Here is a 17,204-nt window from a genome sequence, read left to right as displayed (position 1 = left end):
GGGTCAGCTCTCTGGCTGGGATCAAACTCAGGCTCAGTGGCTGGCAATGGCTTGATAGCTGAGACTTTAACCTCTGTGTCACCAGGGAGGCCCTAAAGCTCTAAGGTTTTCAAAGAAAGTACCAGAAAATATCTTTACAACTTGATGGTAGGCAAAGGCTTCTTAGGGTATAGACAGCAAAAATTATAATAAATTAAATCAGGAGATACATCAAGATCATCAACATTAAAAACATTTGCTCAAAAGAGAAGACAAACCACAGACTGGGAAAAAATATTCACAAAACATATCTGACCAAGAACTGGTATCCATAATATCTAAAGAACTCTACTCAATAATAAAAGGATAATCAAAATTAAAAAGAAACAAAGGATCTGATCAGACATTTCACAAAAGAAGATATATGAAAATGATACATTAAAGTGTCAAATGTCAGTCACCAAGGAAATTCAGATTAAAACCATAATGCGATATCACCATACACACATCAGAATGCTAACATCTGAAAGACTGATAACACCAAATGTCAATAAGGACATAAAGAGCAACCAAACTCTCATACATCATTGGCAGGGATATGAAATGGGATGGAGAATCTTGTTTTTTATAAAACTAAAGGCATATCTACTCAACAATTAAACTCTCAGGTATTTAGCTAAGAGAAATGAAAACAAACACACAAAAACGTTCAGAGCAGCTTTGTTTATAATAGCTAAACACTGGAAAAGTCCAGATGTCCATCAGTAGGAGGATGGACATATTCATATTCACATACCGGGCAACTGAGATACCCAGCAACATGAGTGGCTCTCAAAATTACACTAAGAAAGAGAAGCCTCATCAAAACAGTACATGCTGCATGATATAATGTCCCAGAGAAGGCAAAAACAACTAGTGTAGAAAACCCCAGCGCACTGCTTGCTTTTTAGAGGGTGGGAGCTGGGATGGATTGGGGAGAGAAAGAAGGAACTTTGTGGACTAGTGAGGTTTGATCGTTCAGGTAACGCAAATATATGTATTTGTCAAAATTCACAGAATGTTTACTTAAGATTTGTACATTCCAAAATTTTGATTTGTATCTCAAAAGAAAAAAAAATGAAAACACTGAATTCTAGTTAGCGATATACAAGCTGAGTATTTAAGGGAATATATAATGATGTACTGATGCCTTAGCAATGTACCATGCATGCAGATACACAAAGTAAGATTGACTGATGTATGTATAATAGGATAAGTCCAGTAAAACACTAGCAACAGAATCTAAGTGGTGGGTGTATGGATATTAGTTGTATAATACTTTAAACTTTTCTGTGATTGAAAATGTCTATTAATGAAATAATGGGACTAGTGCAGTTGCTTAAATGCAGGTGGGGGAAAAGTAAAGAAATAATGGGTTAGGGTGCTTGCTTTTTCACCATCCAAATGAAATTTGGGGGAAACTTATAAAGCTGAAGAGAGTTCTTTAGAATTTTAAAAACAAGGAGGGTGAGGCATGGAGGCAGCAAAGCTCTTTAAATTGCAAAGATTCATAAAAGAGAACAAACCTTTACATACCCATCACCTTAACAAAATATTAACCTTATGCCATTTATCTTCAACTATTTTTTCTTTGTCAAAGTTTCAAAAAGAAGCTCATCGTCTTGATGTTTCACCCCCACTTTGCACCCCTTTTTTAGTAAGTCCATCTAATAAACACAAGAAAAATCTTTTTTTAACCTACAAAATCTTCTCACATTAATATAAATTCCAGGTGAATCACATATCTAATGTGAAGCATGACACCAAACAAATAGAAGATGGCACTGGAGGATGCTGTATGCATGCCTGAGCAGGAGATCCTCCCAGTGCTAGGAGACTGCCAAGAAAAGACTCATCTGAATATACAAAAACTCAACTTCAGAACAGAAAAAAAGTCAACAAAGTCAAAAAGCAAACAAAGAATATTTGCAACCCACAACAAACGGTTAATTTTCTTTGAGTCAATAAGAGACAATCCGGTAGATAAGCAAGCAAACACACAGTTAAGAAAAAAGAAATGACTATATGAGTTCAACTTCAGTTATGATTTAAGAAATGTATCAAAGGTAAGTGAAACATTTTTTAAAGCCTCAGATTTATAAATATCAAGATGCCTAGAGTAGCAGGGAGAAAGAAAATAGACATTCATTAACTGCTAATAGGAACATAAATTGGTACTACCTTTCTTCAGGGCAACCTGACAGCTATCTATCAATTTAAAAATAAAAATAATTCTCTATTGAGGCTGTTTCCCAATTCCAGGAATTTATCTTAAAGCTGTTACTCACAAGTGAGCAAAATAAAGATGTTCACCCAGCAATTCTACTCCTACAGGTATCTACCTACTAATCAAAAAACAAAAAAAACAAAAAAAAAACCAAAAAAAACCTCCACACAACAATATGTGATGTTCACAGCAGCACTATCTGCAACTGCCAAAAAATGGAAACAACCCAAACTTCCATGAACAAAACATAATGTGTCCACAAAATGTAATTATTATTGAACAATAAAAAAGTACTGATACATGCTCTAACAAGAATACCCTTGAAAACATTCTAAAGAATGTCCCATATGATTCCATTTATCTGAAATGTCCAGAGCTGCAAATCTATAGAGGCAGAAAGCAGATTAGTGGCTGCACAGGGCTGAGAAGGGCGGGGGTGGGGGCTAGGGAGTGACTGCTAATGGACCCGGTTTCTTTTGGGATGATAAAAAATGTTTTTGACATTAAATTGTGGTAGGCTGCCCAACTTAGTAAATACACTAAAACCCATTCAATTGTAGACTTTCAACAGGTGATTTTTATGTTATATAAATTATACTCCAAAAAAAGCTGTTAAAAAAGTCAAACCACTCAGCAGATTATTGCAGAAAATTGAATTTTGGTCAATTACATTAACAACTGATACAAGATGCACAGGGCAAGTGTGTTACCTGTGAGAAAACCACGCCAGAGAACAAAGAGCTGAAACCAGGTGTCAGGCTGGAACCTCAATGGGATCCTCTCTAAGGCAGGAGAGACTGGACCCTAGAACATTCATTCAGGGATTTAAGGTGATCTCCCAAAATGCTGAAATCACATAGTAGATATAGTCTTTTTTTTTTCTGGGGCAAATACCTGTAAGGTTCATTAGATTCCAAAAGAGCCAAGAATCAGAAAAAGGACAAGGCCTGTGGAAGGGGCAGATGACCCCAAGGCAGCTAGGAGCTCCGCTTTCCTGCAAGTAGCAATAGTAAACACAAAAGTATTCCTTCCAGAGTTCCTTCAGTCCTAAGAATAAATTTGCCTGGATCTTTTTAGGGTCACACCTTTCATAAAGCAACCTATTTTTATACATTGTTAGTGATTTGGAGTTGTTTTCCTCCTGCATTATTTCAGAAAAGTTCTGTAACATTCTTACATTATATCTCACTGCCAGGAGAACTTTAAAATACATAAATGGCACAGGGCCCACATACACAGAGCAGTCACCTTTCCTGAAACAGGCCCACAGCTCTCCCAGAGAAATGAAGGTGCACAATGAATCAGGCTGATGATTAAGGGGAACTAGAATCAGATGAAAAGCAAAGGAAACCAGGTTGCACCTTTGTACTTGGTCCAAGTGGCCTGTTGTCAAGACAGCACTGTAAACACCCAGGCTGACCACCAAGCAGGTCTGAACATAAATTCAGTGAACTCCAGGGTCTAAAGACTTGCTTTGAGAGCCCAATTCAGGTGGCCTCTGCCATACTTTCTTCCTAAAGATTGTCTGTCCAAACTTAATGTAAAAATCAATTATTTGATTTAATAAAGAATATTGTCTTGCTTTTGTGGGTGTCCTGTAGAACTCACAATAAAAACTTCAATGGTAGCAGGAAAGGAAGAACAAAGTCATTAAATAATTGACATAACAATTTTAAACGAGACATGTCTGGTGGATGCCTGGAGCTCTTAAAGAGATGCAAGAGCAGGATCTTCCATTACAACTGATTCAGGCAGGGAGAAAACGACAGGAGTTTGTCCCCTGTAAAATCCATTACTATAAATCTCACTAAATTAATATTCCAACTAACATATGGTCTGTCAAATCAGAATGTCAAAAAGCACCATTTCTCAAGTCTTAAGATGCAGATGATGGCCTATAAAGTAAATGATGGTTAGTTCCTTGGCCAAGCAAGAAGGCTGGTAAAAGGTGTTATATATCTGATTTCCACATTCAAAGTAGGCTCTAGCCACTTTTGCTGAGCTAAGGGATAGAGTGCTTATGTTTAAGTTTCAGATTTGAATTCTTTATGAGGTATGTTTGCCTAGCTCAAAACTTATAAAACACACAATGCAGAGTCTAAAAAGTAAACTTCCTTCTAAACATCCATGAAATTTCACAATAAATCTTCATTTTGTACTTTTTTAAAAAAATATTTATTTATTTTTGTGTAGAAGAACTGGGGTGTAGGCCAGAGGTGCAGGTGGTGAGAGACAGGGTGGGGAGCAGAATAGGCGGATCTACTGAAATACACTGTTGAGGGGAGCAGTGGGTGAGACAGGAGAGGTCTGCTGCGCCATGTGGGTAGCTCCCTGGCCGGTGATCGAACACATGCTGCAGTGGCTGGCAATAGCTTGATAGCGCTGAGACTTAAGCCCTGTGCCACTTAAAGCCTGTTCATTTTGTATCTTTGTAGAATTTTGCAGTAAGATTGCAAAGAAGAAAGACCACATATTTGCACATTATTTATCTTCAAACAAACAAAAGGAGGACATACAGAGGGTCAGAACCAATGAGGCATGGATAAACAACAGGCAAAAAAGCTATGGGAGTTCTTGCAACTTTCTTCTAAAGTTTATATTACAACAGTACAGATAGTGTTAAAAAAAAAAATTCTTCCAAAGTTGCTGGTCAAAGTTTTTTTTTTTTTTTTTGTTAAACAAACAAAACAAAAAAACCCACAAGTGACTGTCAATCTCATTTTCCTAAGACCCGTTCTGGCTCATTCTTTCTGTAACAGTAATAGTGACTAGAGCAAAAATCTGATTTTACAATAGATGACTAGGAGTTATGAGAGTTTGAACCTATAAAAAGTCTGGACTAAATATCAAGGCATCAGGTTTTTGCTCTGAGACTATTTGTAGAAAAATGCTAGAAAATCAATCTTGATTTACTAGCTACTCTGTTTTTAAGGAGACATTCTTTTATCTACTCAATAAAAGTATGTGAAAGATGAAAGAAAGAGAATGTTCTAGGAACAAAGGAATTTATAGCTTTAGTTTTAAACTATTAACACTCAAGAGTTATCTTTGTCCATTTCATCATCTATTTTTAAGGGCCAAGGTCCACTAATAAGGAAATCTATATACCATGATTCTACCATACTGGTCAGCAAATATTTTAAAGATGCTATCAAGACGTCACAATTTGTTCCATCAAAAAATCCTTGAAAAAATGAGGCACCAATGCATTTTAAATAAACCTCAAGGAAGCAGATTAGTCATTAAATTGATTCAATTGAGAAAGAGTGAAAACCGGGTTATGGTAGTCTTAAACCTTTTCTTAGTACTGGGTCTCCTATTAAGGGAGAAAGTTCTGTGGATTTCAAACAGATGGCAAAATTTAACCGCACACTTCAGGCACTTTGTTTGGATACAGAATAAATATTTCTTTTTTTTTTTTTTAAGATTTTATTTATTTTTATTTTTATTTATACAAGAGCTGGGATACTGAGCGGAGGAGCAGGAGAGTGAGAGAACTCACCAGAGTCAGAGCAGGGAGCAGAACAGGCAGAGGAGCAGCGGGCGAGACAGGAGAGGTCTGCCACGCCATGTAGGAATCTCCCTGGCTGGCCGGGAATTGAACTGGCACTGTAGAGGCTGCGGACAGCTTCACAATGCTGTGCTCAACCTGCTGTGCCACCAGGGAGGCCCAGACTTAATAAATATTTCAATCATTCATAAAAGCCTAAGGAAAAATCCTTCTGCCAGAGATCAGGCTGCTCTCCTTTGAAAAAAAATCCCCTATAGGGAACAATCTTCTGTGGGATAGGGTGAAACAGCCTGTTTGGAGATTTTCAGAAACATGTATACCCACGTGAGATAAATGAGCACCCTAGTTCACCCTAGTTTTTCACTCAGATCACATCTTTCAGCTGTAAATGAGTGAAAAAGCTTTTTTAGTAGATGTATTAAGCATCAGGAGGCAATTCTGAAAACAAAAAAAGGAGTAAAATCTAAGAGCCAGCAAGAACCATGAGCCCCACTTTCCTTATGTCTCCCTATGCAAGGCCTGGGCGCTTGCCTTCGGGCAGCAACAACAAAAGGACTACTGGGGAAAGTTAGACACATTCCACTGATGGAGGTCAGAGGTTACCTGCAGAGAGGAGGCAGGGAACCCAACACAAAGGCCTAGGGGAGAGCCTGAAGTCTCTAACCCACTCCTGGTGTGTCAAAAAATCTCTGTGATCTTCAGTTACTGGCACAAAAACATTTTTCCTTGTCTGTTCATCTATGGCAGGTGTGTGTGTATCTGCTTGTCATTGTGTTCCCAGCCTGACACCTGACACAAATACAATTACTCATTCTTTGTCTTCTACCGTTTAAATGTGTCACAAGAGCAGGGACTCTCATGACTGCATCGTCACAACCAGAGAGGGCTGGCACAAGGCAAGCCTCAATGGATGTTCATGGAGTGAACGCAAACAAGAATGACTGTCTATTCACTGACCCTCCCCATTCTTAAGAAAAAGAACCAGGTAAAGGAGAACTCCAAAGTGTAACACCACACTGTATTGAAAACAAAGTTGATAACACTGGAACACTCTAGGAAGAAAGTACTGGCATTTTTTAAAAAGGAGAAAACCCAATTCTCTCAAACTGCATGCTCATGGAGAAAATGTAAATGATGAATATTAAACTTCTCCCCAAATCTATGTCCCAGTATGACTAATTCTAAGAGGTACACTGTGAACACTGAACTTTTCTAGTCTCTATAACGAGGATTCTTAACTTAGGTCAAGGCTATAGGCAGGTTTTAGAGGGGGAGAAAAACTTACAAGGTACATATCTGGCAAAGGACTAGTATATACAGTATGTAAAGTACTCTCAAAACTCAACATTTTAAAAATAATCCTACTTAAAAAGGGGCAAAAATATGAACAGGCATTTCACTGAAGAGAATTTACAGATGGCACATAAGCATATGAAAAGATGTTCAACATCATGAGCCATTAGTGAAATACAAATTAAAACTACAAGGAAATAGTATTGCACACAACTATCAGAATGGCTGAAATAAAAAAAAAACAGTGGTAACACCAAATGCTGGCAAGGACACACAGGAAGTGGATCACTCACACATTATTGGTAGGAGTGTAAAAACATTACAGCCACTTGGGAAACAGTTTGTCAGTTTCTTAAAAAAAAAAAGCGAAAGCAAACCAAACATGTGATTATCATATGATCCAGCAGTTGCATGTTTTTCCAGAAAAAATGAAAACTTACACATCTACACAAAAACCTGTACACAAATATTGGTAGTGGCATTCAATAGGTGAATAGTTAAACCGTACTACATCTCTAACGTGGACCACTATTCAGTTGTAAAAATGAACACACTAATGACACAACAGCTTAGATGAATTTCCAGGGAATTATGCTGAGTGAGAAAAGTCAATCCCAAAAGGTTATATGCTTTCATTTACATATTTTTGAAATGACAACATTTTAGCAATGGAGTGCAGCCTTGTGGTTGCCAAGAATTAGGGCTGGGCTGAGAGAGAAGTTGAAATTGTTCAGTGTCTTGATTGCGCTAGAATCAGGAATCTACACGGTTGTATTACTATTACTCTGCAAAATGCTGCCTCTGGGGGAAATTCAGAGAAGAGTACAGGGAACTGTATGATTTCTTACAACTGCATGTGAGCCCACAGTTACCTTGACTGAAAAGCAAGTTATGGATGTGGGCGAGTTCAAAGCTGTCCAGCATTCTCACTGACAGCATGGATCTGTACCCGCTAATATTCACTCGACAATTACTACTGCGTATGTGCATACAGACGTTCCCTTTCACACACATCTATAAAAACTAGAGACACTAAGGTCCAGAGATAGATTGATCTATTTATAAAGTCACACAGTAAGTGCCTGGGCAAAAAGTTAGGCTCCCCAATTGCTCTCGCAATAACACATCACCTCTGACGTTCAGGCTACCCAAGTGGCATAAAGTGACAACTGAGGAAGAGAAATCATTTCTATAGGAATTGAATTTTTTTCATTTTTCTGGAGCCCTTTATGACAGAAACCTAAGGGGTTCAAATGGCACTGAAAAGGGGGAGAAATTGCAGAATAACACGTCTAGTATAATACTATGATTTGAAAAAGACAACCCACAAAACAAGTATTTCTCTATGTATAAAGAGCTGGGAGAACATATTTAAACTGTTCATAGTTGTCACGCTTGGTAAAATGAAGGTAAAAGACACAGACTTGTCAAGGGATATTTGGACTGTAACCAGTGTTTGAATTAAAGAACGAATTCCAATTCAAGTATAATTTGTCTATTTTTTTTTTTAAGAAGGGGGAAAAAGAAAGCAAACACTTACTGCATTCATAGATCTGTTCCAGTTTATCCACAGAAGAAAGGGAGAAAAATTTATAACCGGACTTACTACCAACAGCTAGGGACCTGCAAAAAAGCCAAATTTAGAAATAAGAGCTGAGAAGTATAGACAGTGATAAAGTACAAACTAGCTTCATGTTACCAAATAGTATAACTTTCACCACCATCAAAAATATACAGACAAATAATTTCAGGTATATCAGGTGAGTGGCAGCTGAATGGAAAAGAAGAATGTGGCAGAGAAAGATGCCACATCGCATAGCCCAGAAAAAGGTGATGATCAATAAAAATACAGACAACAGTTTAATTTAGAATTTATAAAATTTTTAAGTTTGGTATAGATGAAAATTAGCTCTAAGTTAATGATTTCCTCAAAACAAATTGGGGTTTTCCAGGTGATTTAATACACATGCAGAGCATTAAAGTCCAAAAGTAAGTTAACATTCTAAATTTTAATTCACAACCTAGGTGTGGGTGAGGATATCTTTCTGCATTTCAAGGGCAGCTCCATCACTCATGCTGTGCTATGGCTGAGCAGGGGCAGAAATAAGGCTAGCCAAAACGGTCAGTGCAGGGCCGGGATCAGAAGATTACAGTCGGCTTAGGAGGAAAAAGTGAAAGTTCCGTTCTCTGTATGGTATCATCTGTAAAATCTGTATTCATCATCCAACATTCTACTTTTCTGAAGACGCTTGGGGGACCCCAAGAGTTCTCCAGATTCTCCTGGCACAGGAGATCTGTGATACTAACAAATACTTCCCTCACCAGAAGATTACTACTCTCTAGAAGGTGACTGACCAAGGGTAAAAATCAAGAACAGTGTTACCAAACAAAAGATGAGAGAAAAAAGCAGGGAGCAGAGGGATACGGAGATTCAGCTGGTGGAATCCTCTCTACATTTACTGTTTGGGAGAACATGAAAACAAGTGGTGGCAGGAGGTGAACCAGAAGACTAGAAATAAGGAAGATTGATAGTTCATACTATGAGGATTTGTACACCAAATAAAAATGATGGCAATTCTAATGCCCATGTCATCTATGTATTACAAACTTGAGATTTGTACAACCTCAAGAGGTTACAATACATTCCAAGAGCAGAGTTGCTAAAGGCACTACTAAAATTTTAAACTACAATTGGTTCATCCTAACAGAAACAAAACTACCAGCTCACATAATTTTTCTTTGTAAAATCACTTCACTGTATTGGATTCTATCAATGAAGTAATTTGGTATTACCTGTAATATTTGGAAAAGTAATTAAAGAACAAAAAATAGAAAGGCTAAAAATAAAATGCTAGCAATGTACAACTTTTGGGAAAACAGTATTCAGAAAAATGTTTTCAGATAACTAAGGGTTGCTATTTCAAGCAATAAAACCTTCCTTCCATACCTAAAACCTTCCTTCCTGACCTAAAAAAAAAAAAAGTTATTCTTACATACTATTCTGTATTTTTAAAACAAGGGGGTGGATATTTTCCCGAACTCACATCATTAAGTTACCTATTCCTCTATTGTAACACAGTGATGCTCAAAAACCTAACAAGTCCTTAAGGGTTTTGCGTACCTACATCAAATGGCCAGACATGGTGCTGACAGTTGTTGCTTGTCCTTGTGACCACAATTAACAGCCCCTCCTCCTTTCTATCTTCTCAGTGACTTGGAAATCAAAGCTTATTACTATTATGTGTAAAATAAGCTTAGTCAGGGAATCCATGGGCAAAAGTGCTTGATTCTTGGTTTTGATAGATTCAGGTTTTTAATTTGTGTTCCAAACAAGTAGTATTTGTTAAAAATGGGTTTTACTCATGAAATGTGTTTTTCTAGACATTAAGAAACTAATTTGGGATCTTAAACATGTCAGCTAGAGTTTTAATCCTATAGACTATGAAACGGTATACTGCAGTTGGTATGTAAACAAAATATTCAATTATTTTAGTATGTACATACAGCTTAGTATGTATTTTATCAGTAAAAGCAGAACTTTTTAAAGTATGTGATAAACATAAATAGGTTTGATATTTCCATCCCAAATATGAACAACCAGTTCACACACTCCTCTGGAGAGTCTACTTTTAATAATTTCCCATGATTCACCAGCCCACACAATGGCAGACATAGTAATGGGAGAAGTCTGGTAACAGTAAGTATGGATTCCCCTAATAATCTTATACCTCAGTAAACATTCACATAACATGCTTTTTGAGGGAATAAAAGAGAGCTCTCACTGACAAAGAGAAAAACTAGCAAACCATAACAGAAAAAAAGCACTATTTATTTAATCCCCCACTTCATTACTATCTTCCTGCCTTCAACTGTGCTTGGTATCAAAACTCAGAGACCCTTTGCTGGGACAGGAGAGAGTGAGTGCTTTGGAAATGTATTTTGAGCCAATCCTCTTTATTTTCATCATCCTTATTCCACTTCTAGAGCTTCCCCGGACTTCCAATTGTCAACCTTCTGGGGATTCTGCAGTTGAAACTAAGGTGGTTCTCTGCTTTTTCCACTAGCAATTTAGGATCCACTTTCCTTCAGTACTTGGTAGTTTCCAAAATTTTGTTGCTAGTGTCTCATTCTCATTCTCCCATTGTATGGTTTATCTTTTTGTTATTTTTAGTGACTGACATTTTATTAAGGTTTTGGGGGGAAGACAAAATAAATGCTTGAACTTGATACACCACCTTTGACTGTAAAATTTGTCCTGAATTTAAACTTGGGTTTTCAATATCTGAAAGACAGTGAGTTCTACCAAAAAAGGAAAACGAATGAGTTTTCTTAACCCCATTTTCTTTTCTCTACCCTCTTGCCAATGCTTCCTCCATAAAGGTTTTCCCTTTTCATTATCTTTGTCATGAAAGAGCCATAGTTGATTACAGGTTTAAGTGGAAAAGGTCTACACCCACAAGAAGGAAGCAACCTGAACTGCTTCCTTCCAGCTCACATGGTTTCCATCCCAGACCTCCACATGTGCACCCTGAGGCCTTCCAATCTCAACAGCAGCCAAAGCACAGTTCATCTGTCCCCTAAAACTGAATCCTCTGCTTGCTCCCACACTGTTGGCACTGTTCACTTAGAATCCAAGCCAGCACCTTGGGAGTAACCTTAACTGCTTTCTTAAGTGCATCATGCCTATCCTATGGGTTACACCAAGTCCTGATAGCTAACCAATCTCCTTTCTACTGGCCCCTGCAATAGAACATCCTTCTGAGTGACTGCCCTGCCTCCTCACACAGATCCCCTCTACAGATGGCAGAATGAACACTAAAATTTTAAGGTGGAAGGGTCCTAAGAATCTACTCTCAGGCCCCTCAATTTACAGATGAGGCAAAAGAGCACAGAGAGTGACAATCTGAGAATAACTGTAACCTAGCAGAAACTCAGTGAAGAGAGCAATTAAGTCAGATAAGGTCTTCCTTATTGTCTCTACACCTGTAGCTCTTCTAGACTGAAACATCAATTTTACAAATAGAAGATCTGGAAAATCAAATCCTTCTTTATTACATTCCTTTTAGAGATGTAAGTCAAAACAGACATTACCAAAACACTGACTCCCCACAAGCTAAGTAATATAAACTGGTAGAATTTGGTCCCTGGTATTTTCATGGAAGAGTCAAACAATACTCTACCACTGATTTGTTAACTTCAATTTCAAAAAGCCAAGAATTCAAGAATTCCTCCACAATAGGTCTTCCAAAGTGTTACTTTCAGAAACTAGTATTGGAACTAACCAGTCAACAGAGAGGTGCCTGAGATCAGCTGTTCTTGGAGCTCTTTCTCGCTGCTCTAGTTTAAAAAAATGGTAAAAACAAAACAAATGGTAAAAACAAAAAACCACAAATAAAATGTATTCACACTTAGGATATGAATCATTAAAAAAAAAAGCCACAATATTTGAAACCATATTAACAGCACAAGAAGAAAGGCAAAATAGGTATGTTTATGAAAGGAATAATCTGTCGTTAGGCATCACTTTATAACCTACATGTACTCTATTAAGTGAAACAGCTTCCAGTTTTCCTCACTGAATACAGTGACTACGGATTCTAGACCAACATCCTTTGCCTTGTGAAAAATGTTTCTCTAGTAAAATAAATCCTAGGGATGGGCAAAAGAGAGAAAGGTATAAACAGTAAAGCTTTTCCCAAGAACTTCTGTATATTTCAAGTGTAGGTTTAAGACAGATTAGTCATTTTAATCAATAAAGTATACACCTAACTTAATACTTCTTTTACATTCACACAACATTTTGACTGTGACAAGTCAAAATTATGACACAGAAATTTTCACTTGAACAAATAACCTCAGGAATCTCCGGAGTTGGGAAGCACATGATTTCCAAATGTGAAAAGGTCTTATTTTAGGCCAGAGTGACATTCTTCTATTATTTAAGGAACTTGGTAGTCCACTTGAAATAAAAGTAAAAGGGAAAGCTTTCCCACATTTAGTTTCCTTTCACTATAAATGATGAATAGTAAAAAACTGAAAGATAGAAAACATACTGGAAATTCTTTATCTAAGACATAAACTATAAAACTACCTTTTCTTGTCAGTTTTCAAAATACTAAGGGTTTAAAAACCAAATCACAGTTGGTTCAAAAGGTTCTATTCCTTGTCTGGATTAATATAGTCTATCCCAATTTAACAATTTGCAACAGGTTGTTAAACTGTTTTTTGTTGCACTGGTCTTTGGTCACATAGAACACTATGGTACTCTGGTAGTTTTAATCTTTAAATATTGCTATAGTATGATTTCTAAACTCACTGTCCTCAAAGTCCTACTGTGTAGGTACAAAAAAAAAAACAAAGAACAAAACAAAACAAAAAAAAACCAGAGTGGCGGAGTCAAGAGAACCCTAGAAGAGAATTCAGAAAATCTAGATTCTAGTCCACTTCACTATTAGGCAAATCTAAGAGCCAGGCACAGCCCTGAATCTTTCTGGACTTCAGTTTCCTCTATAATAGGAGCGGGCGACCTGCTCTCTCCTGAATCTCTGCACAACACTCCTGGTGGGGCTATCTTCACTAGTTTCACAACTTTGGGAAGGTGCAAGTCAGCACCTGCGGCATGCAGCTGACTTGGTGCTTGCCACTCTACAGTTAACTTTTAATTTAAGAAATTTCATTTTCTACTTTGCTGATTCCACTCAGCCAGTAACAATTCCACCAACTACTTAGTATGAAGGCAATAACCCACTCCTTCTCTCTTACATCACTTCCTCTTACTCACTTCCCAAGATGACACTCCTCCCTTCCAGTCCTATAGCTCATCATTCTTCACCAGAAAACCTCATCTACTAACTATCCTCACTTGTCATGTGAAGAATCGACTTCAAACCCTTATCAGTTTGGACAAAGAGCATTCCAAATCCACGGGTTGGCATCAAGGGCCTCTCCTCCCCTAAGGATGGCCCATTCTCTGAAGCACCAAGACTCCTCTGTCAATCCCCCTGGCTCAGTTTCTCCGCAGGTCGGAGGCCAGGATTATTGCTAAATTTGTTTCTTGCTCGGGGAGGGCATCAAAGTTACTTGCCAAAAAGAACATGGAGACAGAAAGAAAGGAAACAAAAAGGGGGGAAGAAATCCTAAGATGATGAAGTGTCAAAGAGAAGGGCCTGAAGAGGGGAAGAGTGGGGAGGGGGGTGGGGGGAGAGGGTTCAGGAAGCAGGGGGGTAGGCAGGATGCCAGTAACCCACTCCCACCGCCCCAGAGGCGGCGAGGACAACAGGTCAAGCCACAAAGTTCTGTCCCAACTTGGTGAGAAGTGAGGTCCAAAATGAGAACGCGTTCTCGCCGGGGGCTGACAGATCCCCCTGTTCCCATCACTTTCCCCGCTCAGGGATGGTTCCGGGAGGCTTCCCAAAGAGTGACCCTCGTGCCACGACCCAGGCCACGGGCATGGCGGGCCTTCGACTGGCCGCGCTCCGGGCGGGCTAGGGCGGGATGAGGTGCTCTCCCCGGGCCTTGGCCCCGGCCCTTCGGTCCCCGGCCCAGGCCCCACCACCCGGGCCCGTGTCCTCAGCCCCCGCCTCCGTCCCCGCCCCCGGCCCGGCCTTACGTGTTGTCCTGGTTGAAGTTGGCGAAGAGCAGCTGGCCCGCGCCAGCCTCGCCGCTCTGACTCGCCAGGTTCATGGTGGGCGCGCAGAGGGCGGGCGGGCAGGTCGGCCCGGCCTGGGACGCGAGCGCGGGAGGGCGGGTCGGGTGCGCTCAGGGTCGGCGCCGGGTCCCACTCGCCGCCTCGGTGACCGCCACTAGCTGCTCGGGGATCAACCGCCGCCTCATCCCGTCCCCGCTCTTGTTTATCCTCCGGAGCCGGGGCGCCCTACACGCCTGCGCGACCCCGCCCCCTGGGCGCACGGACGGGCACGGCGCAGGCGTACTCCCGAGGTCCCGCCCCTTTACCTCTGTCCTAGGCTGAGGTTCCGGTCGAGCACGCGCACGCAAGGGGACGCGCGGGGGCGCGCTGGGCACGCCTTGCGGCTCCTCGAGGACTGCGCATGCGCTTGGAAAGGAGCAGGCGCTCTGTGCCCCCCCACCCCCCAAAATTTTATCAGCATCAGTAGGACTCATCCTGTGCTGGTCATTGTGCTAAATGGTTATGTGAATCGCGTGTTTGATGTCCACTGCAACCATGTGTAGAGAACGTATTCCCATTTTACAGATGTGAATACTGAGGTTCAGAAATATTAACCAACCTATTTGCCAAGGGTTAGATCTAGTGCTGAAAACCACGTTGTTTCTCCAAGGCTCATGCTTTTAGATGCGCGGAAGAGGATTCCACTTGAGATTTATTAATTCGTTCAATAATATTTGGGAAGCCTATGTGCTCTAAATAGGTTGCCTGTCCTCAGAGAAGTTACAGTGGGGGAGTTATTCAAATAAACACAATTAAAATTGGGAAGGGGAGAAACAATGACTGCACATAATGAGGTTACTTAATCTCATTTAAGGGAGGGGGACTCTGCAGTCAAAGAAGTCTTCTTGGAGTAGATGAGACGTGAAGTTTGATTAGAAGGTAATCACCAAAGGGAATGGAAGCATTCTACATGGTAAAGGTCCCAGATCAATCCTAACTAGTAACCTGCAATATTTGTTGAAGTTAAATGTGTTTAGTCCCTATGATTCAGGCATTTCACTTCTAGGTATAGACTCAATAGAAATTAATGCATATTTTTCCTAAAAGACAGATATCAAAATGTTCATAACTGCTTTATTCATGATGAAAAACCTGGAAATAACCTAAGCATTTTTTTTCTGCAACAGGATGATTAAGTTCAAGGAACTCAAAGCTTAATGTGTCTGAACTTGGAGTGGTAAGGGTAAGATAGATATAAGACAAGATTTGGCTGGAGACATAGGAGGTGGCCAGATCAAACTGGGTATTAAGATGTTGAACAAGAACATGATCTATTGTGTATAGGGACCTTAACCCATTGAAAGTCTTTGAGGAAAGATTTCTTTTTCCATAAAAAGTACAGTACTTCACGCCCAAAGTAATTTGAGATGGATCATAGACCTAAACGTGAAAAGTAAAATATTAAAACTTCTAAGAGAAAACATCAGGGTTTTTCTCATTTGGATAAAGTCTTCTAAACTGGTACTTTAGAAGTATTAACCACAAAATAAAAGAGGGTTATTATTCATAATAACCAAACAGATGACGGACACCTGTTCATCAAATGCGAGCACTGAGAGGTTGAAAAGGCAAGCTTCAGAATGGAATACCTATATTTGCAATACATATTTTTGACAAAGAACTTATTTCCAGATAAAGAGAACGTCTACAAATTAGTAATTAAAATAATTTTTTGAATGGGCAAAATGCATAAACACAGGTACTTCTCAAGAGAGCATATAAGGGCCTCCCCGGTGGCGCAGTGGGTTGAGCGCTGGGTTGGGAAGCTGCCCACAGCCTCTGCAGCGCCGGTTCGATCCCCTGCTGCTCCCCCGCCACTGGAGGAGGGTCCCTTATGGCTCACAGACCTCTCCTGCCGTCCGCTGCTCCCCTCAGCAGTGTGCTTCGGTCCTTCTGCCTGCTCTGCTCCCCGCTCTGGCTCTGGTGAATTCTCTCACCCTCCCGCGCTTCTGACTGTACCCAATGCTTGTATGTATAAATCAATCAATCAATCAATAAATAAATAAATCTTTTAAAAAAATGGCTAATGAGCACCTGGAAAGGTGGCCCTCATTAATATTCATCAAGAAAATGCAAATTAAAAGTTAAAAAGACCCTAGTAACCATTTACCAAATTGGCTAGAACTGAAACAACTGACAATATCAAGTATGGAAAACAATGCAGAGCAACTGGAACTCTCATATTGAGTAGAAGTCTAAATTGGTAGAACCACTTGGAAATGGTATTTACAGATGTGAATATTGAGGTTCAGAAATATTAACCAACCTATTTGCCAAGTGTTAGATCTGGTACTGAAAACCACACTGTTTCTCCAAGGCTCATGCTTTTAGATGCGTGGAAGAGGATTCTACCTGAAATATCTGCTGAAGTTAAATGTGTATAGTCCTTATGACTCAGGCATTTCACTTTTAGATATAGACTCAGTAGAAATTAATGCATATTTTTCCTAAAAGACAGCTATCAAAAT

The 17,204-nt window shown here is 39.6% G+C and overlaps 1 protein-coding gene across 3 annotated transcripts in view; it reads right to left on the bottom strand.

The window, feature by feature from the left end:
- WIPI2 (WD repeat domain, phosphoinositide interacting 2) overlaps nt 1-14,918 on the bottom strand; it is a 34,086-nt gene extending 19,168 nt beyond the window's left edge. Inside the window, exons 1-2 of one of the 3 annotated variants that reach the window (XM_037507069.2) lie at nt 14,659-14,918; nt 8,590-8,672 (exon numbers count right to left, since the gene is read on the bottom strand). In XM_037507069.2, coding sequence (XP_037362966.1) covers nt 8,590-8,672; nt 14,659-14,732 — 157 coding nt within the window. In that variant the 5' untranslated portion in view covers nt 14,733-14,918. The remainder of the gene's footprint in view (nt 1-8,589; nt 8,673-14,658) is intronic. The other 2 variants (XM_037507070.2, XM_037507068.2) reach the window with 2 other exon arrangements.
- Nucleotides 14,919-17,204: the final 2,286 nt, after the last annotated feature.

Source organism: Talpa occidentalis, unplaced genomic scaffold (genome assembly GCF_014898055.3).
Source record: "Talpa occidentalis isolate TD23 unplaced genomic scaffold, MPIMG_talOcc4v2.1 talOcc4.12, whole genome shotgun sequence".
Lineage (NCBI taxonomy): Eukaryota > Metazoa > Chordata > Mammalia > Eulipotyphla > Talpidae > Talpa > Talpa occidentalis.
The sequence above is the reverse complement of the archived record's forward strand: the minus strand, read 5'-3'. Positions and strand labels throughout refer to the sequence as shown.